A 22,322-nucleotide genomic window follows, 5' to 3' on the forward strand; every position below is an offset into this window, starting at 1 on the left:
ATTTTCATACTAGCTACAGGTACCATGGAGTAAATATTATACTACGTCTATGCAGGTAGGTACCTAAAATGTATTTGTGTTCAATATTGAGGATTTTGGCAACGACAGTATCTATTTTGTGTTATCAGTCAGCAATTACGACCTCCAACTAGACTTTTTTTCAATATTCTGATTAGTATTTATTGTTTATTAACCTTGTAAAAACTGCGCACTAACATAGATGTCGGACGACAAATCTTAAATGATTTGTATGGCATGAATAATCATTGGTCGTTACCAACTTATAATGAACTACAAATAGAAAGCAACTCTGTTCAATTACCAATAATTAATCTCACACGTGTACAAAATATAATATCTTCTAGAAGATTGACAGAACAGTTTTTTATACCTTATTAGTCGGATCAGTAAAAAGAAGAACGGTTCACCTCGAACTACAAGTTCACACTTTCACAAACAATTTGATTGTTTAACAATAATAATTTCTGAATCTTATCAGAAATGCAAATTAGCACAGTAAGCCGGCGAATAGTAGTGACCTCCTGCAGTCGACTACAAAAGCCGGTATTCCGCGATTGACTGAAATAAAATGAATGAAATAACGCAATGAATGGAATGAACGAATGATATTCAAGATAGAATGAAATAGTGGACACTCTGTGCTGTGATTGGCTGAACCAAGATGTGACAGCAAAGTAGTGTTGCAACTCGCAACTTGCAAGGTACCTACAAAATGATAGTTAACCGTGAATTTTTTTATAAGAAATATTTTAAAACGCAATAAATATTATCTTAGAAGTAGGTACGGTATCTAAGATAGTATCAGAACCCCCCCCCCCCCCCCCCCCGTGGGGGGGGGGGATCATGTTGACGTCCCTACTAAGTATATTATCTAGTACTTTCATGTATAAAAATAAAAAATAATAAAACTAATTTTTGTCATTTGTTTGCAATTCAATATTTTTATAACTAAAATTTATTAATTTCTTATTCTTTATAAGCACCTAGCTTAAAAAAAAATCTGACTTGCCCCCCCCTCGCCCAGAACCTGGGTACGCCCATGTCTCTGATAGTACATTCCATACAGTTAAAGAAATGTAAAATTGTAAAATGTGTTTCCAATTTGTAGGCAAAAGTAATAAACTGACAACATTTTGGAGTACGTCAAGAAGTCGATTTATTTATGCCCATAGATGGCGTTTTTATGTGGAAACATATTGCGGGAGGATCATAATATTATGTAGGATTTAATAATTATTATATTTAATACTTGTCTCAATTAATTATGTACTTACGTAAGTACGTTAGTAATTTTATGAAATTGCCAAAATATTGTAAAATTACATAAAAAAATATTTTAAATAAATTTTGCTATCGGACGCTAGATGTCATTGCTTGCTTGCTTTGTAATTTTTAAAAGTAATAATTTTTAAATTATGGACACTGTAAGCTAATATTAACTTACTATTAATCATGGAGTTTATTTCACTTTCCGAAATAGTTATGATTTTAGGATTAATAGTTATGAATTATGAGTGTAGGAGACATTATTTCTGCCGCCCCCTAAAACGCTGCCTACGGTACATTTAAAAAGTATGCGAAATATAATTAATTCCTTAACAACTTACGTAATAAATACCTACTGTTATTCCTAGATGCAACGGCCTATAAGTACGAGGAATTCAATTTTACTTTCTATCACCTCAAAGTAAACCGTATTAGATAATTACCCAGTTGCCTACATACCGCTATACTTGGTTATTATTATTAATAATCTGCGGCAATGCTCTAAAAAGGAAAGAAATCAAATTTTTTTGAATACACATTTAAATTGTTTTTAATTAGTGTACTTATCAGTTATTAAACATAATGATAACTTTTATATAGCTCAGACGATATGAAAATATTGAAGGAAATATCCAAAATAACACATTAAAATTACTGCAAGGAACAAAGCAAAAACTGCAACAGATTTAACAAAAATATATTGAGACACACTCAATTATAAGGTAAAACCTGTGCCTCATTAGTGACATCAAGAGGAAACTAGTTCCACTATGGCACTCCCGTGGCAGTCGGCACACTCCTTGAGTCAGTCAAACTTTTTAGCGGCGCGCGTTCGGACGTTTACGAAACGGTTTATATAAATGTTGCGCTACTAATTTCGTAACCGATACCAAGATGAGCTTGAGTCGGCTGTGGGCTGCGAAGGAGCTGGTGAAAGTGAGTGTTGCGACAGTGAGGCCTTGCAGCCGGGGGTTCAGTACTACCGGGGAAAGACGGGGGGTTGTGCAACAGAACACCAAGCCGGACTGGAACAGAGCTGTCAGCGAGGCGGAGAAGATCGTGGGGTATCCCACCTCCTTCCTCAGTCTAAGATGGGTTCTGAGTGACGAGATAGCCAACGTAGCTCTGCACCTGAGGAAACTCGTCGGAAGTAACCATCCGCTGTTGAAAACGGCCAAGTGAGTGATGATTATATTATTGTACGTTTCCAATTCTCTTTGTAGTTCCTTCCCATCGTTATTACAAGCGATTTGCAATTTTGTTTTATTGCAAACGGATAAGCATTATGAGTTATGACTTATGGCTGCAACTTAGATTCTAAAAGGATAAAATTCAGTCGAAGGTTTCAACTTCGAAGTGGTTAGATACCTATGCAGATGTTTCTTATTTTAAATTAAAAAAAATCCAGTTTAGATAAATCTAGATATAAACAAACGGGAAATGACAATTCTAGCTAACTATTTTAAGGCATCACTTGGTGCGTATTTTCCTTGTGTACTAATTTTGATTCTACATAGACTTAATTACAATTATTGAAATATTAGTTTCACTTCTTGTATAGTTTAATTACATACAATTTGGCTGGATCACAATTATTATTATAAATAATAGGATTGATAGGATCAATCAAGCCCTTAAATATATTTATCAGCAAAACATGTTATACTAATAATATTATTTTCTAAAATTATATTATCGACTACTACAGGTACATACATTCGATTTTAAAATAAGAGCCAATGGCTTAAGTGATGTTTGCTCAAATATTTCTCAATTCTTATCAAATATTTGACAACACTTATGGTGAAGGCTCAAGGCCAGCACAACTTGCGAAACTTCCATAAAGTTATATTTCTTATAAAAGCTTCGGGTCAAAGGTAAACATCGTAACTTTAACCCAGATTATAATTGATATGATTATGTGTCTTTTATAAAGCGAGTGATAGATATTACATGATATCAACTTGGGTTGGGTTACACCAACGTATATTATAAGTTTATGGCACCAACTAAATTTAAATATAACTTTAACTACAATGCAAAATGTCAAATCTTTGGTTAAAGTTAAAAATGGACGCCATAAAGACGCCATATTTAACCATAACCATAGAGCTCGACAAGGTTTTAAATGCACGTGGCGAAAAAAGGAACTAACGCTGTCATCATACAAGAACGCCATTTTTGACAGTTCTCCTTTACCAGCAGCGCCCCCGCTCATGTTCATTTATAACCTTGTTGGACCAGCTGTCATCTGTCAATTTTTCCGGTCAAAGTTAAGGTTAAAATTAAAGTTAAATTTGCCTTAACTATAACTATAACTTTAACTTTAACCACGCCTCTGGTGCAACCCAACCTTAGGTTTAACTTTAACCCAGGTCTACACAACTTTTTTTTTAATATATTAATTATTCATAAGACTCTACATAATATTGTTACATTTTAAATCTCGCCAAACTATTTGACGGCGAGACTGTCCCAGAGTTGTAGGAACAGTCCATCACCAGTCCTAAATTAGGTACTAGGAGCTATTATATTTTAGTACCAAATGTCCAACAAAATGTAAAGTATAATGCTCGTAATAATTATGTATAGGTATTTAATTCAATGCAAATACCTATGTTAATTAAATTATACATAAGTGCATTTCAAAACACAACTTAATTTATTTTACGTGATTTCCCAGTGCATTTTACGATCTAAGTTATACCTACTTTTTCACTCAAAATAATAAATTGTAAAACAAACGTTAACTTTATTTTCACACCACAATATACTTGTTTTGATATATCATAGAGAAAGGAGGTTACATTAAAATTCCGAAACAAGAGAAAAAATATTATGGAAATACTGTTAACTGACACGACCGCAGAGCGTGTTCTATAATTCGCTAGTTAGAAATTAATTGCATGATTTCTCATTTATTAATTGTCTAGCAGCTAGCTAATGGTGTAAATTTATATGAGTTTAATGTCCAGAAAAGACAAAAACTACAAGAGTTATACAAGAAATAGCTAAAAAGATAAGCAAGTACAAATATTGGGATGTAGCGCAATGCACAATATACAGGTCGTTAGGGTTAACACCGTTATTTTTAAAACCATCAAAATGAACTACTATGAGAAGAAATGCCGTTTTTATACCCATACAAAAAAATTGTATGGTCAATTTGTATGGGTATGACGACGGATTTTTTTGAGTTCCCAGCATTGTTCTCATAGAAAAAGTTGTTCATTTTGACGGGCTGATTTGATGGTTTCAAGGATAACGGTGTTAACCCTAATACCCAGTAGTTTGTATTTCGTAGAGACCAGCCATGCGTTTTCACTTGAAAATTGTGTCCAAAAGGAGCGTTGTACACGCTAATATTAATTGGGGTAAAATAACCAATTTGATTCATGCATTCAATAAATAATGAACTGGTTACATGCTTAATTAGCTAGCAATATATTTTACTAATGAGATACAGACAATTAATATTCTCTATTTCCTAGTTCCTTTAAAAGTGTCCTACTTTTCACCAGCTTATGGCCATTGGACCAAAGGGGTTACGTAACAATAATTACAATAGAAGAAGTAGAAGACAAGGTATATTTAGCGTTAAATTTTATATTACACTTCATAAATTCCCTGTGCTAAATCAGGAAGTGTGAATTCTTACGCGGGCGCATTAGTCCTCATGGAAACACGCACCTTAGAATTGCGTTAACTCCGCAATTCCTCAATGGTTCTGTCATTCCAGGAACCTGCTGTATAATGGCAAGAACAATATGCAGGCGTGGGGGCTGATCGTGCTGCTGGTGTCGAAGGCGGCGGGCCACAGCCGCGAGATACCCGACCTGGAGCAGGACAAGGCCGCGGGGGTGCTGCACAGGTCAGTAGCACAGGGACTTGTCCAGCGGCAGGAACGACATGCAGGGGTGGGGGATGATTCTGATTATGGTCCCTTCAATCTGGATCAAAAAAAACAGCTAATTCAGTATTGTTACTTGAAGATTTTTTTTCTGTCAAATAATCAGCGGGTAACAAGTGATATTACCTCTACGAGGGTAAAATAATATATAATATAGGTATATGCGCACGGCGCACCTTTATTATAGAGTTTACTGCTCAAAAGATGCTCTAAATTATAGTTATTAGTTACGTGTTACACTTAGTTTTGTTTTCAAACTGTTTAATTATGCAGTATCACCATTCTATCTGTTAGCTTTATAAATGAGGCGACTAACACGTGTATATCAAAACATAAAAGTAAATCATTAAAAAATACAGCAGAAAGTAAGTATCTAGAATGCAATATGTTAGGTTAGGTTAGTAGCAATTATTGTGTAGTCTTTAAAAAGTCTAGACAAGATAACTGGATCTTCCAACATTTTATATAGCCTAGTGTTTCAAAATATTGCTCTAACATCCTTTCGCATAAATTTATTAGCGTCAGCTTACGCCGACCGAAGTCACACATCACATTTAGCTACAATAATGCCTTTCATTGCGGCATTATTTATAAAATAGCTATATAGGCCCCGAAGGAAAGCAACATTAGAAGAGCTGCAGGTTCCGGCCTAAGCCGTTTCCATAACCTTACCATCTTCTTCCAGCCAGCGGGCGCTAGCCGAGGTCACCGAGATGATCCGCACCTCCCACCTGGTCCACAAGGGGCTGGTGAACATGAACTGTGCGGCGCTGGCCAACGACGACACCGTCTTCGGGAACAAGATAGCCCTTCTTAGTGGAGACTATCTCCTGGCTAACTCGTGTACCGAGCTCGCTAATATGAGGTAAGTCTATAAGGACATAATAATTATAAGACAATCGAAGATAGTAATATTATAAATTGCGAAATTGTGTCTGTCTATCTGTAACTTCGTTAGGCCCAAACCGCTTAACTGATTTTGCTGGTTTTAACGATACTTTGAGTCCCGGTAAAAGGAGCGGTTCTCGCACGATAACCTAATTTTGGCACAGCGGAGTTGCGGGCGTCATCTTGTTCTTTATATATTTAACTAGATGACCGGTGAACTTAAGTTATGACTTAAATCCTTAATTTTACCGTTAGGTTCCCTGGACTTCTATGAATTTTTCAATACTAAAATGAGACAAATCGGTTCTTCTGTTCGCGCGTTCTAGAGTTATATGATGACTGTCAAAATTGATATTCATTTTTATGAATGAAAAGAAGATTGACGAATATTTCTAATCAAAGACGATCATTGGCAAACGTGATGGTGACCCTCGCGCATTTGTTACCATCACGAACCAAGACCTAGTGACCACAAAACATTAGGCAAGCATAATGTTTTGTGATCATAACCTAAGCCAATCCATTCATTTTCCAGTGTGAGCATATTGTAGTGCGTATCTAAACGCAGTAGAGTCCTAATACCTGATGATGATGAATTTTTCCATCTCATAAACAAAATTTGCATAATTTTCATTGACGCGTAACTTTATTTAACCAGAAAGATTTTCCACCTGTCTTGTCAATGAATTGTTATTATGTTAAGCATCTACTTAAGCACATAATTGAAGACGTCAGTGGAAGAACACAATAACTAACATTTTATAACATACGAACAATTATTTATTTTTAACCCCCGACAAAAAAGTGGGGTGTTATAAGTTTGACGTGTCTGTCTGTCTGTCTGTCTGTCTGTTTGTCTGTCTGTCTGTTTGTCTGTGTGTGTATCTGTCCGTGGCATCGTAGCATCCAAACTGGTGGACCGATTTTGATCTAGTTTTTTTTGTTTGAAAGCTGACATGATCGAGAGTGTTCTTAGCTATAATTCATCATCATCAGCTTGCTCAGTGCTGGACAATCAGGGTTTATCTGGTTCATGAAAGGCCGTTAGCAACTTGTAGTCGTTTGATGGGTTTTATATTTCATTCTAGTTCGTGACATTTGTGAATATACAATATACGTATACACATAATAATGGAAAGTTGACCTGGTGCTGCAGCATCACCTGGTAATCAATAGGATATCCAATTCCTCGCCAACTTAGAGCAGAGGTTTCGTGTTTGGGCGCATTTTAATTGCGACAACCAGTAAGAAGTAGATGAAGTATAAACAGTAAATATTTACATGCTGCTGCTGCAGCATCACCTGGATTCTATAGGAACCGAGCTTCTTATGAACGCAAAGTGGAGGTTTCATGTTTGGGCTCATATTAACGGCCTTATCAAAAAGGACATTGATAGATGGTAATCATGAGAATATGATTCTGTTGATAGGAATTATTCTGCACTATAACCAACACAAGTTTAAAAAGCATGAAATAAAATTAAATTAAGAAATTTAAAAAAACCCCCGCCAAAACAACTTTAAAAAGTAATGAAATAATATTTACTGCATTTAAGTTCAAATAATTCCTAACTTGTGTAAAGTAATATTTTAGTCCATAATTGTTGTCAAGGTGTGTCGGGGGACCGCTAATGTAGATGTTTGATTTCGCATAACAAGTTTAAGGATCAATTCACAGCGAACTGAATCGAGATAAGTAATCAGCGACTTGGGCGGTTGTAGGTTGTAGTTTACTTGGCGGTCCCCCGACACACCGTGAATTTAATTTTATTTCCCTTAAAATTTGAACAAACCTTGTAACTTTTTTACTTCATCACCTAGTTATTATAACATCAAATCTACAGTTTTTTTCATTTTAATCATTTTCGGGTTCTCAAGCCGCCATTTATGCAAACAACGGCATTTACAGCTACTTACTTGGTTCTTCCACTCACGTCTTTATTTAAGTGCATTTTCCTTGTTAAAAATAAGTGGTGATCGCATTTTATAATTATTAGTTATATTAGTGTTGCCGTGCATCGACGTGATGTAACGACATAAGCTGACGAGTAAAAGTTATAAAGTTATATGCACGATTACGTTCGCACGCAACTGTATTGATACAATTATTATAAAACAACTTCATTATTCAAATGTTGATTTTTAATCATCAGTATTTAAATACGATTGCTCTCAATTCATTTGACCGCTCAAGCATGGCTGAACATTAAGGGCCTGTTTCGCTACTTCCTGATAAACTACCGGATAGGCTATCCACAACTTATTTCTCCATACTTTATCTGTCAAGTTAAGTTGTGGATAAACTATCTGGCACTTATCAGGAAGTGCTGAAACAGGCCCTAAGTGTCACAAAAACCTACGTTTGTCTTCTGCTCACGAGTTTCATACCTAAACGTAGAGTGGAGGGTTCGCTCGCTCATATTTTGTTTTTTTACTATTACCTCACCTTCAATACTATTGTGAGATACTCATATTATGTTAAAAATCACGAATTCGAAGTCTTGATTTTCTTAATCTGCCTCAAAAAGAGATTATAAACTACGTAACCTAGCCCCCCCCCCCATATATAGAATCCTGGCTACGCCCATGGTTCCGCTACTTCAGCTTCTGCAGTATATTATAAGAGTGAAGTGGTTAGAAACAAACATTGAGACACAAAATCAGGCAGACATACTTTCGTAAATTATAATAAATTAGATGACTGTACTACTACTACGAAACCGTTTTGAGACTCAAATAATCAGATAAGAATGTCGCGTCCTGCTCTAACAACGTAATTTCTCGTTCGTTAGAGTAGGATGCGGCATTCTCGAACGATTGTTAGAGTCTTAAAACGGTTTCGTGGTACGGGCCCTGTTACGCCAGAAATCGTTTGTCGCGCGGGAACCGTTCATTCTCCCGGGAAAAAAGTATCTTATGTCCTTTCCCGGGACTCAAAGTATATCCATACCAAATTTCAGCCAAATCGGTTCAGCGGTTTGGGCGTGAAGAGATAACAGACAGACAGACATACTTTCACATTTAAAATATAAGTATGGATAATATCCATAGATTATTCTGATATCAATAGATTATTCTGCCATAAGAACAATATTCCAATAAACTCTGTATCTCAGAACATTCGTCATAGTTTAATGACATATTTCGAAAGTACGCCAATAATGAAGAAATAGACACCAGGAAAGAGAGAAGTAATTATTAAACGGTTTTCCTTGATGATGAGTGATGACACACATTTTCTGAGTCTACTAAGTTTAAGTTTAAGTAAGTTTTATACGTGGGAGAGCCATGCTTCGGCACGAATGGGCCGGCTCGACCGGAGAAATACCACGTTCTCACAGAAAACCGGCGTGAGACAGCGCTTACGCTGTGTTTCGCCGAGTGAGTGAGTTTACCGGAGGCCCAATCCCCTTCCCTATTCCCTTCCCTTCCCTTCCCATCCCTACCCTCCCCTAAGAGGGATCTTAAAAGGCCGGCAATGCACCTGCAGCTCTTCTGATGCTGCGAGTGTCCATGGGCGACGGAAGTTGCTTTCCATCAGGTGACCCGCTTGCTCGTTTGCCCCCTTATTTCATAAAAAAAGTATATTTTTTTAGTACCAATTAGTAACAGGTACGTTAACATTAATTTGAACACTAATTTCTGACTTTGTTAATTAAAAAGTTGAAATTTTATATGCTAGAATAAAATCTATTTTTTTATGGGTTTGTTAAAAAAACTTGTTTTATGAGTTATTTAGAGGAACGATATTTAAAAAGAAAGCTCTACCATATAACAATTAGGCTAACGGTCTAGGTATGTGCATAAACAGTTATCCATAATATTATATCTACGTACGCTTTACACCACGTCAGTCTGGCCCCGGGCTAAGTACCTGAAGGACTAATTGTGTTAGGGGTACCAGGCAACCGAAATATATTTATTACTTTTATACCATGCATATATTTAAGATTTTTATTATAACATACACATATTTAATACACATCCATGACCCAGGACGTTTAGACGTGGGAAAGCCATGCTTCGGCACAAATGGGCCGGCTCGACCTGAAAAATACCACGTTCTCACAGAAAACCGGCGTGAAACAGCGCTTGCGCTGTGTTTCGCCGAGTGAGTGAGTTTACCGGAGGCCCAATCCCCTACCGTATTCCCTTCCCTACCCTCCCCTATTCAAACTCGAACTCAAAATTTTTTATTCAGAATAAATCCCTTCCCTTCCCATCCCTACCCTCCCCTATTACCCTATTCCCTCTTAAAAGGCCGGCAACGCACCTGCAGCTCTTCTGATGTTGCGAGTGTCCATGGGTGATAGAATTTGCTCGTTTGCCCCCTTTTTTCTTAAAAAAAACCCAGGAACATACGAAAAACTTTTTGTTCCGTCGGCGGGATTCGAACCCGCGACCCCAGGCATGAGCGCTGACAACGCGCTCAACCACTGAGTCACAGAGGTCATTATAATAATATGTATGCAGATTGTAATATGTATGTATTAAAAATTCGAAAGTGTATCAGTCTGTCTGACTCCGTGTGTAAGCTTTTCACTATAAACTGCTAAACCGATTTCGATGAAATTTAATCTATGGCATAGTTTTTTTCCTGGAAAATTTGTATGGTGCGTAAACCTCGGCGCAACGGAGTTGTCGGCAACATTTTAGGGTGAAGCCAGACGAGCGTAATTTTGTAAGTCGTGAGTCGCAGAATTTCGGTCGCGTAAATAGCTTTTCACACAAATCATGACTCACAAAATTACGCTCGTGTGAATCAAACAGGACTTTTGTATGAAACTGCAGCAGAATTTCTGCCGGTCGAAATTCTGCGACTCACAACTCACAAATTACACTCGTTTGACTTCACCCAGTATATCATAATATTATGTCTATAAAATATCGTTATCTATCTTTACTTTAAGTTATGTTTTGTTCTTTTTAAATAACCCTAATAATTTTTAATTTATGTAATACTAACCAATGGACCACACTGTAGTCTGAAATAAAGATATTTGAATTTTTTTTATCACACCTTTAATACGAAGACGTGAAACTGTAAAAATTTCTAACTAGAATTTATAAGTTTCTACGAAGAAATCATCAATATAAACCCCTAGGCCAATTGCGGTGAGGTTCATCAGTTTACGAAATCTCATTGCGGTGAGAAACTCATAAGCGTGTCAATTTTGTCGCAAGTGTGCGTACACACTTGGTAAGGTTTAGTGACCTTGTAAATTAACTTTATTGAAATAGTAAACTGCGATCTCAGTCCCACATTTAGAGCTGATGGATCATCGGCCAATGGGAACCTCCCTGTTGGCACGAACCTTCGATCACGTTGACTTTTTGAATCTAATGACTGCCGCTTCTGAGCAGCCAGATCGGCAATTTCGTGTTGGGTTGGGACTTGGGATACAATAAAAGCTGTTGAATTTTGCTAACAAAATATATTTAATATATATAAATATACTTCTATATAATAATAATAATAGCCTTTTATTCCATAAACAAACTTCTATAATAGCATCTAGATTATTTTTTTTAAATTTTATTAAATCTAGAATGTAATCTATTAGAGCTATTTAACCTCTTTTGCTTCGCTGTCAATCGAATATTATAGAACCGATTGATCAGTTTCCACCAAAAAAAGTCCTTAGATCGGACACTGTCAAAATCTCATACAATTTCATACAAAAATTTGCCTAGTGCGTACGTCGGTCGATTCGCGAGTAATGTACTAGGCGCGGTAAGTTAACAGCACATATTGGGGGCAGCTCAATTTGGCGTGCCAAATGCGGATACCTCCATGACTTATTGGTGAACTTTCACTTGTTGAATGGGACACAGCGATTTTTTATGATGTGAAAGGGTTCCATGTAAAACTGGATTTAATGTCCTTTATCAACAGGTGCAACAAAACTGAGTTAATAATACTTTAGGGTATCTATGTGTCTTTTAAAGAGTTCGCTATGAATGTAGCAGCGCTGAAAGAGTTTTTTTTACTTCTATGGATCTATATCGGTGGATAGATAAGCTAATTTTTAAAAACCCTCGTAAACCAGACATTATACAAGATGTTAGTGTAAACACCTTTATCCTTGATACGATCAAATGAGCCCGTCAAAATGATCAACTTTCTATGAGAACAATGCTGGGAACTCAAAAAAACCCGTCTTCATACCATTGCCGATTCGGGCATCCGTATGGGTACCTATGAAGACGGCATTTTTTTATATTTCATAGAAAAAGTTGTTCATAGACTTCATTCATTTTAATAACTGCTAAGTAATCTAACTCAAATTGCGGCAGCTAGTCGGCTAGATCTGAAAGTCTAGTCTTAGGTTACCTCAGGCAAAACATTGCCTTCATTACTTGTCCTTGCCACTGTTGAGTTATATTTACCTAACGTCATTGCACACCGAGACGAGACGCGACGCTGCTTTAAATTATTAATTAAAAATTAACTTTGATAGTAGAATGTTGATGCATACAGTATAATAGGCGGATGGCGGACCTACGTATATCCGTATAAATTATTTTGCTTTATGCCTACGTATTTTGGTGGCGTTCTGTCCACACACGTGCGAGAGAATGCGACCACGTTTTACACATGGGAGAGCCATGCTTCGCCATTGGCCGGCTCGACCGGAGAAATACAACGTTTTCACAGAAAACCGGTGTGAAACAGCACTTGCACTGTGTTTCGCCGAGTGAGTGAGTTTACCGGAGGCCCAATTCCCTTCCCTACCCTCCCCTATTCCCTTCCCTTCCCTACCCTCCCCTATTCCCTTCCCTTCCCTTCCCTACCCTCCCCTTTTACCCTATTCCCTCTTAAAAGGCCAGCAACGCACCTGCAACTCTTGCAACTCTGATGCTGCGAGTGTTCATGGGCGACGGAAGTTTTTTTTTTTTTTTTATGAAATAAGGGGGCAAACGAGCAAACGGGTCACCTGATGAAAAGCAACTTCCGTCGCCCATGGACACTCGCAGCATCAGCAGAGCTGCAGGTGCGTTGCCGGCCTTTTAAGGGGGAATAGGGTAATAGGGGAGGGTAGGGATGGGAAGGGAAGGGAATAGGGGAGAGTAGGGAAGGGAATAGGGTAGGGGATTGGGCCTCCGGTAAACTCACTCACTCGGCGAAACACAGCGCAAGCGCTGTTTCACGCCGGTTTTCTGTGAGAACGTGGTATTTCTCCGGTGGAGCCGTCCCATTCGTGCCGATTGCCGAAGCATGGCTCTCCCACGTCAATGGTTGAGGCGTGAAGAGGTAACGGTAAATGGATAGAAAGACAGACAGACACACTTTCGTAACATTTGTATGAGTCACACTTAATAAAGTTCAATACTGAATGGCCGTCTTAATGATGCTGTCTAGGTGTAAACTGACCCTTCACCTGTCGTAACATCGCAGTGTTTAGCGTCTAAAGTGGTCAAACGCGCACGTAACTTCCCCTCAATCATGCAACTGTGTTTCAACACTGAGCTATTCAGTTATTTTACTTTGAAGGCTATACAAATTGATTCTTATGTCGTGGTAGCAAAGATCCTGTCCGAAGTAAACTTATAGACGGTTTTCTGTTTTGTCAGCTTCTTCGTCAAACTATTAACTATCCATTGTTGTTTCAAACGAGGCAAAATTGTTTCTCGTTCAATTTAGTGTTTACACTTGTTTCCAACGTTAAAATTTAAGTCAGAAGTATTAATTTTCTTTGTTGTTGTTAATTAAAAAAAGTAATCGCTTGCAAATAGTTTATTTACGCGCGGTGCAATCGTTACTGACCAAATTGTACATTGATGTTCCACTTCAAACTTACGCGCATAGATAAAGAGATTTCTTTGGAGTTTTCTTTCTCTTGCATTTAAAAAAGAAAGTTCTTGTTTACATTTCAACTCAGTAGGTTAAAGTGACTCGAGGTAGGGTCATCCTCAGATTACATTTGTATAGTTAATGGTTCCCGTTATATAGGATTAACGGTTATACAACCAGCTGGTTGCTGGTGTTAGTGGTTACATGTGAGGAAAGTGGACCGGCGAACCGGTTGCCAAAATACCTGGTGAAGTGCAATGTGACCTTTGCCTACAAAACTATTAAAGTATTTAGGTTACAGCCTATAGGTTTGGCCTACATTTAGGGCACAATGCTTAAAATACTCAAAACATACTTTACCTACCATTGTCATCTAGCTCATCTAGGTAGGACAAACCTGTATAAATTGCTATATAAATGTTATTTTGTTTTATTGAGTGTACTTTGTTTTAGGGAGTTTTCTTTGATCTCCCTTTAAACTCTTTAGACAACGGTACATATTTTATGTTCCGTTGATTCTAAGCTGTTGAAGCAATTTTGTATAAGATGATATTATCTATCAACCATTTTGTGACACATAACTTTACTGTCCCCAATTTATATAACACATTTTCTTCATATCTGTCCAGTGTCTTTGACCAGTTTCTAAAAATTTCTCCATAATAATTATATCCGAAAAAGTTTAATTAATCTAGATCCAAATTAGAAAACAGGATCAAGTGATAAATCAATATTGTATTAACTGTAGAATAATCTATTTTCAGAAATCAAGAGCTGGTCGAACTGATGTCCTCAGCAGTCCGAGACCTAGCAGAGTCGGAGTTTCTCGGGGAACGGGATGAGCAGAACAACCCACTGCCGTCTCGGCCGCTGCCGATAGACCAGAGGGAGCCTGCCTCAGGTATGATGATGCTACTACCATCAAATATACTGATTATTGGCAGCATATGATATGCGTTATTTAATCACAGATTTTCTCTTCTATCTAGTTTTAAGAATAAAGCTATTTTAAGACGTATACAATTTCAAGCATGGAAAAAAATAATAAGGAATACTTGACTATTTGAAGCAAAGCAAAAGTTGACCAAGGCTTGAGAAAATTCCACGTAATTTACATTAACAGCAAATACATAAGTTAATCTGTTTGTCCTATGTACACGCTGAGATCCGCTTGGCTTTAACAGTATGTAGTTTATACTTACGTATGATAGTAATTTGCATTTTAAGAAGCAAACGGTAATATTTTTATAGCCGTAATTAAAATCTGGTTTGGTGTACCGCAAGGCATTCTTATGGGCCCGCTACCCTATCCATTTTATACAAATGAAAGCTGGTTTTGACTTTTAAATTCATTAATAACGGTTTTATTTACTTAATAACCTTTACCTTACGTATTCATACCTTTCGTTATTTGTAAATAGTATAATAACCTAGGTGACCGCGTTAAATATAAGAAAATACCACATAAATAAAATATTTTGAGTTTAATGCCAAACATAGGAGGATTGGTGACTAAATTACTTGTTCCAAAGTCATAGACAATATCAAAGAGATATTGTCTATGACTTAATTTTTAATAGACAATATCAAATAAAAAAAGGGTTAAAATGATGAATTCAAACATTAACTAAATTGTGGTATAGTTTGTATTCTCAATAGTTACGGACATAAGGAACTGTGTTAGTCGCGCCCTGAATGCACGCAAAATCGTGTGTCGAATGAGTAATACCGATCGTACGTCCACTACATATTAATTGTCAATGTGAATAATACTGATATATGCAAGAATGCCTTCATTGTCTACGTTTATAAGCTTATCTTCAATTTTGACAACATCTAGATCCTCGGTTTCTTTGAGAGTGAGCCTTATGTCCTTATTTCTTGTTATGTTATGTATGAGGTCAAAAAAGTCCGTCTGAGGTGAAATCATTATGAATCTACTGGGCACAGTACAGCTACCCCTAGCAGGGTTATTATAGTAATAGTACCTTTAACTTTTAAATTTTCCTCCGAAATTTTTCCGTCGTAAAATGCGGTTATAATTATTAACATTTTTGCTCTCAAATTTTATACACAACTAGAGCGTAAAAATTTGATGTAATTTTAAGCAATTTACTAATTTGGAATAACAGATGCTAAATATTTATTTCCTGGAAGAGCATACTCTTAATTTATGCAGAATTGCATTATTAAAAATCTTCCTGATAGCTCTTACGCGCTGACTAAAACGAGTTTCATTTCATTTGGTATTTATTAAACTGCTTGTTACGCAATACTGCATCGGAGGTTGGTTATTATTTATGCATTATTATTAGGGACACCTTGAACCTAATTGGACTGAATTTCAAAGTATAATGTTGTCAATAGTGAATAGACTGGCGGTTTCTATTGCGTTTCGTGATCGACGCTCTCGTGATCGTAAAATATGCCATTGATCGAGACTTAACTGATTGCGGCAACCGGTGTAATGACATAATATTAAGCAAACGTATTAATTACCGTAACCAAGAATGTACGCATGCTATGTACTGGAATTAATCACCGACGATATGTAAAATTTTGAAATATTTCCGCGTTTATACATTGATTTTGCATCTTCATCAACCCTCAAATACATACATATAAGTCTGTTTCAATGGAAGCCGGTCATGTTTAAATTGCAATACTTTGGGAAGCCTTCTTTGGTTGTTCCGTTAAAGCACATCATAAGTTTACACACAACTTTAACTAGTACCCGCATTACTTATTTTCCCACAAGCTACTTACTCCATCTCACTTCCAGAATGGGACTGCATCCTATCGCCACTCCCAATGACCGGTGTAACGGGGTGCGGGCCGCGGGAGTGGGCTGCGCGGAACGTGCTAGCGGCTGGTGCGCTGCTCGGCAAGAGCTGTTCCGCCGCGTTGAAGCTGGCTGGACACAAACCTGCTTTCCAGACACAGGTATAAAATCTATATCATAAACTTCTGACAATCACATTGTATAAAGGTCACAGCACACATATAAACTCGGAAAGGGATCGGCACCGTATCGCCTTTCGCCTCGCCGTCAACCAGGCGTTCCCTTTCCGGGTTGATATGTGTGCTGTGACCTTAAAGTGTGTATCTTATGAGTTGCAGTAGATAATTTCTGCAGCGAAGATAACACTTCAGTCAGATTCATGATTTCCATCCATTCGATAATGGATCCAACGTCCATTCGATCCATTATCGAATGCACGTTGTGTAAAAACTCATAATCTAAAAGGTATTCTTAGTTGGATGTTTAGTGTGCAAGCCTGGTCGATATCTGGCTTAGATAAAAATCACCGAGGACTTGGTGAAAGCCGATTCGTCATTCTAAATCATAGTCACTAGTCAGAATATACAAGTCTTAACTGGAATTTCACCGCATATTTGTGGAGAGTAGAAAGTGAAAAGACACCGTTTTAATATAAAGAATTTTATGATATAGCTGTCCCGGCAAACGTTTTTTTGACAGTTAAAGTATTTCGCCCGTATTATTTTATTGAAGTGACTAAATAAGTATGTCACCATGACAACGTCCATCGCTATCCCGTCGCACAAACAATGGTCGCCGTCAGTCTCGAGTTGTAATAATTTACTATTATTTATACAACAAATGCACTTATCAATATCTCAGACCCACTGAATATGCAATTGGTTAAAATCAGTAAAGTCGTTTCGGAGGAGTACGCGGCCTAACATTGTGACACGAGAATTTTATATATATGAGATTTGACCATATTTATTTTATAATATTGTCTATCAGCAAAGCTGGATAACTCTTATGAGTCATGGGGCTAAATATGGAATCACAATTTGCGTTAAAATATTTTTAGGGATAAAAGCTAGCGGAATAAGCAAGTTAAATAATATTCCTCTATGTCATCATCAGGGTTACCTCTTCGGCTGTCACCTAGCGCTGGCATGGCAGGCGTTTTTGGACTTGGAGGCTTTCACGGGCCCGGAGCCGAGGAGTTTCTCGCTGGTCGGCGCCCCTCTAGCCTTTACCTTGGAAGCTCGTCCCGAACTATATTCCTACATAGAAGCCGGACGCAAGAGCGTAGAAGATGTTAACTATCATGCTGTGAGTATAGTTGATGTTAATCTCAGCTAATGTGTCAAAGTATTATTATATTTTTTTAATGAGATAAGTGGGGAAAAGGAGCAAACGGGTCACCTGATGGAAAGAAACTTCCGTCGCCCATGGACACTCGCAGCATCAGAAGAGCTGCAGGTGCGTTGCCGGCCTTTTAGAGGGAGGGTAATAGAGAGGGTAGGAAAAGGAATAGGTTAGGGGATTGGGCCTCCAGTATACTCACTCACTCGGCGAAACACAGCGCAAGCGCTGTTTCACGCCGGTTTTCTGTGAGAACGTGGCATTTCTCCGGACGAGCCGATCTATTCGTGCCGAAGCATGACTCTCCCATGGTAAAAATTGAACATTCTTTATGTAATTCATTGATTTATATTACGTATATTGTGTCTTCCAAAGATAAAATAAAAACGTACAACTCGAAAATTTTAAATCATCCGAATGCATATGCCAAAGACCTAATGAGCAATGACGTGCCATTAAGGCGACTCAAAAGAAAACTACCGCAGGACCTACTGTAGGCTGCGTATAATATAAAGCATACTTGATGCTGGTCAAGTAACGCGCAAGTCATCTAAACAACACAACAATTACTCAATGTCAGGAGACAGATAGTAAAAATTAAATATGGAAAAATTGTGTCTTCCAGCTATACGAAGCCGTGATGTCCGGCGACGGCATCACGCAGACGAAGCAGCTTCAGCGCGAGCACATCGGCCGCGCGTGCGCCGTGCTCGACAGCTTCCCCGACTGCGACGCGCGGACCGCGCTCGCTAACATCATCGTCGCTATGGACCCCTAGCGGATGTATTACTCTAATATAACATTAATAGCACTAAGAGTCATATAATGATTGATTATTGTACTCGTTCAGTCACGCTACACATTTGGTTATAAGACTTCGTAGGTCGTCCACAGACACTAAACTTGGAATTACCGTAATTATTTGTTAATAAAAACTAAAACACGTGCCTGCTTTAAGATTATAATTTTAATAGAACTCCAAGGAGGTGACGGCAGAAGGAAGTTAATAAGCGCCCGCGGTACTCTCTGAACATAATGTTCTTAACATACTAATAATTATTATTATAATTACCTATAAATTATGTTAAGAGCGTTTACATCTAATTTCGAGTTTCCATACAAACCTGCGGCGGACTATTTGAATTGTTTTGCGCGCAGCGATTTATAGTAGTTTTAAAATATTTGTAGACAAAAAACAACAAAAGATTTTGTTGATATTTAAAAACAATTTCTTCAAGTGTTCTTCTATGATATGAAGCTATTATTATATTAAATTAAGTTAATTAAATAGGTAAAAAAAAGTTTTAATTCCTTGATATTTCTTTGATATTTCTCATTTTTTGAATTCAAATTACATAAAGTTATATACCTAAACGAAATATTTTTTTCTGCTAACTATTTGCTTAAGGATCTTGTCAATAGGTTATTATTATTTTTTAATTAGATCTGTCGCTGGTTTCGTAAATTAAAAGCTTCGAAACTGATACTAAAACGGAATTTAAGAAAACCTCTGTTATGGTATCGAGATTTAATGTACAAATACACTATAAATCATATTTTTTTCTCTGCTAACTATATAGACAGTGAAATTTCCTATAAAAATAAGTTATCAACATTTTTATAAAGATAAGTGGTTGATGATTTTTTCAAGTTTGAAAAGTACAGTTTTAAGCCAAATTGAGCGTGAAAGGTGTAAACGCTCTTAAATACCGGTGCGTGAAACCCGTAAGAGCTCAAGGAACCTCGTCTAGTTTGTCTACTGTGGCCGATCGTTACAGTTTTGTCCTTGTTTTCTGTAGCGGGACTAAAAGAGAATAGTCGCTATAGATCGCTAGGCGCTAGCAGATAACATTTGTCGATATAATATTATGTAGCAAGACTATAATATGACAAATCCATCGGATCCATCAGATTTTGATCCTTTCAAACTTCGTTGTCTTTCAGTTTACCTTGACTAAGCTAGTTCTTTTGACTAGCTTAGGCAAAGTATATAAATACCGCTTATGCGGTATAAGCTACATGCTTACAATTTTAGTGTCCACGCAAGTTTTGATGGGTATCGGGTATACAGTGAACGATTATTTATAAGTTACACGCCTTACCTGAATAAAAATAGTTATGTTGTCTTTACAACTTTTTTAAGTACTTAAAGCACCTAAATCTCTATAAAAAGTCGCTAAGAAGCACCTAGGTAGTAAATACAATATTACGTAGCTACTAGCTAGTAAAAGTACAGGGTTCACACTGCTTCACAATCATTGTCCTTTGCTCAAATATGTTTGTACTGAAATAAAGTTAGGTTTATGTATATTGAACTCTAGGAATAGTCCGAACCATTGTATCAGTCACAGCCTACGAATAATAATATTATTCGTAGGTCACAGCATTTCAGGCTAATCTTGACACGTTATACAAGTTTTCGTGCACAGTCTAAGCCACGAAGGCTTAGACCCGTGCACGTGGTCAAAAATGCAACATGTTATAATATTTTTAAGCTATATATTATTCTACTTACTGTTACTTGATGAATCAGCCACTATGAAGCTATTTTACCACTATACCTGAATATAATTGAAGTTAAAACGTTATTAACGACAAGAATCAAAAATAGTATTTTTGAATGTATTCATTCCCAAAACAGTCTTAAAGAATTAGTATAAGTATTGTAATATATTTTTATAATAACTGTTAATACAATTTACAAATATTTAGTAACTATGTACATTAAGAATAGTAATTTTGTATATTTTTACATGTAACTTTTTTATATTTTATTAAAACCATCATTAAAAATGTAAATTTGTTTTTTAATTTTTATTTATTTTTATTAAGCTATATACCTATATATAATTCTCGTGTCACAATGTTAATTACCTTACTCCTCCGCAACGGCTTAACTGATTTTTACCAAATTTTATATGCATATTCAGTAGGTCTGAGAATTGGCTACTGGCTATTTTTTATAATATTGATAAGTGCATATTTTGTTGAATAAATAGTAAATTTTTACAACTCGAGAGTCGACTCTGACGGCGACCATTGTTTGTGCGACGGGATAGCGATGGACGCTGCCATGGTGACATACTTATTTAGTCACTCCAATAAAATAATATGGGCGAAATACTTTATATGGCAAAATAATATTTGCCGGGACAGCTAGTAGCTATAATAGTAGTAAAGCTATAATTTTTACCAACCTGAAAAATTTCAGGGCATTGAAACAAATGGGCTACCCCTATTAATTTGTCAATGCACATGAATTGAAACAAAATATTGGGGGTAGTCACAAGAAAAATCTTAGAATTAGTGGGTAGGTCGAAAAAATTTAACGCAAACCTCTTCATACGTTATGCGCTCCTGGTACTGAGTACCACTTGATGTCAAACTGGTACATATTATGTTAAAATGTCTTAACACCTAGACAGATGATGTTGATAATGATGATGATATGATGTACAGCTCAGGTATGTACGAAATGACGTGTCTTAATGGATGTATGCTAATAGAGAAAGTGAAATCTGGTCGCGACAAAAACGGCCCACAACAGTGATACTTCCGCGGCCAGTATGTCTGTGTGTCACTGTGTATGTGTCTTGTCAAGCACTCATCATCATCATCTCTAATCCCACTTTTATCACTTTGAACTAAAGATTTTACTTAATAATAATAATAATAAATAAATAAACGTTTATTCTGCCACCAAAATAACAATAAAACTAACAATCAGAATAAATATAATATAACATAACAGTAACACACGACAATTATAACAGAATAAAATAGAAACTCGCAATGTTCTGCACATAAAGTAACTTTTAAAGTTAAAATGAAGATGAACCAACTTAAGCAGTACAAAAAATGCGTGAGAGATCACTTTCTGAAGTGATACGCTGTACAGGGGAGTCGGGATCACGACGAGCGAAGATAAGTCCACCGCGAGTCCATACATATCGCCAGTTATTGCGGCGACCTTCCTCGCGAGCTTTATAAAACTAAAGATTTTACTTAATCTTATGCGATCTCTACATTCCATTATTGTCCATGATCGGCGTAAATTACATGCCTGTTGCTTGCTCGCAATCATGGTCAATATTATAGCCGAATGTGGCCTTTAGAATAATACAGTTTCATTGTAGTCTCGGTGTGTTAAAACACCTTAATAGTATTACCAAGAATGTCAATCCAACATAGTGCCTTATCTAATATCTATGTCACGTCATTAGTACGTTAGCTTACTATATTTTTACAAGAATCTCGTCAAATATATGTACTCTCTGGATCTAGGTCTAGGGTAACTTGATCTGTAGCTCTATCTATGA

General features: G+C 36.9%; 2 protein-coding genes across 3 annotated transcripts in view; one reads left to right on the forward strand and one right to left on the reverse strand.

Moving 5' to 3' along the window:
• LOC121731315 (glutamate synthase [NADH], amyloplastic) overlaps window positions 1-567 on the reverse strand; it is a 65,752-nt gene extending 65,185 nt beyond the window's left edge. For both annotated transcript variants that reach the window (XM_042120703.1, XM_042120702.1), the window contains exon 1: window positions 392-567. The gene's annotated coding sequence lies outside the window, so the exon portion shown is untranslated. The remainder of the gene's footprint in view (window positions 1-391) is intronic.
• A 1,516-nt stretch (window positions 568-2,083) lies between these two features.
• On the forward strand, window positions 2,084-19,165 carry LOC121731290 (all trans-polyprenyl-diphosphate synthase PDSS2). Its single transcript, XM_042120660.1, has 7 exons — window positions 2,084-2,465; window positions 5,027-5,158; window positions 5,883-6,062; window positions 14,645-14,781; window positions 16,663-16,823; window positions 17,779-17,970; window positions 18,629-19,165. The coding sequence occupies exons 1-7, from the start codon at window positions 2,182-2,184 to the stop codon at window positions 18,779-18,781; spliced, it is 1,239 nt and encodes a 412-aa protein (XP_041976594.1). The 5' UTR covers window positions 2,084-2,181; the 3' UTR covers window positions 18,782-19,165.
• Window positions 19,166-22,322: the final 3,157 nt, after the last annotated feature.

The sequence above is a fragment of the Aricia agestis genome, chromosome 10 (genome assembly GCF_905147365.1).
Source record: "Aricia agestis chromosome 10, ilAriAges1.1, whole genome shotgun sequence".
NCBI classification, from domain to species: domain Eukaryota; kingdom Metazoa; phylum Arthropoda; class Insecta; order Lepidoptera; family Lycaenidae; genus Aricia; species Aricia agestis.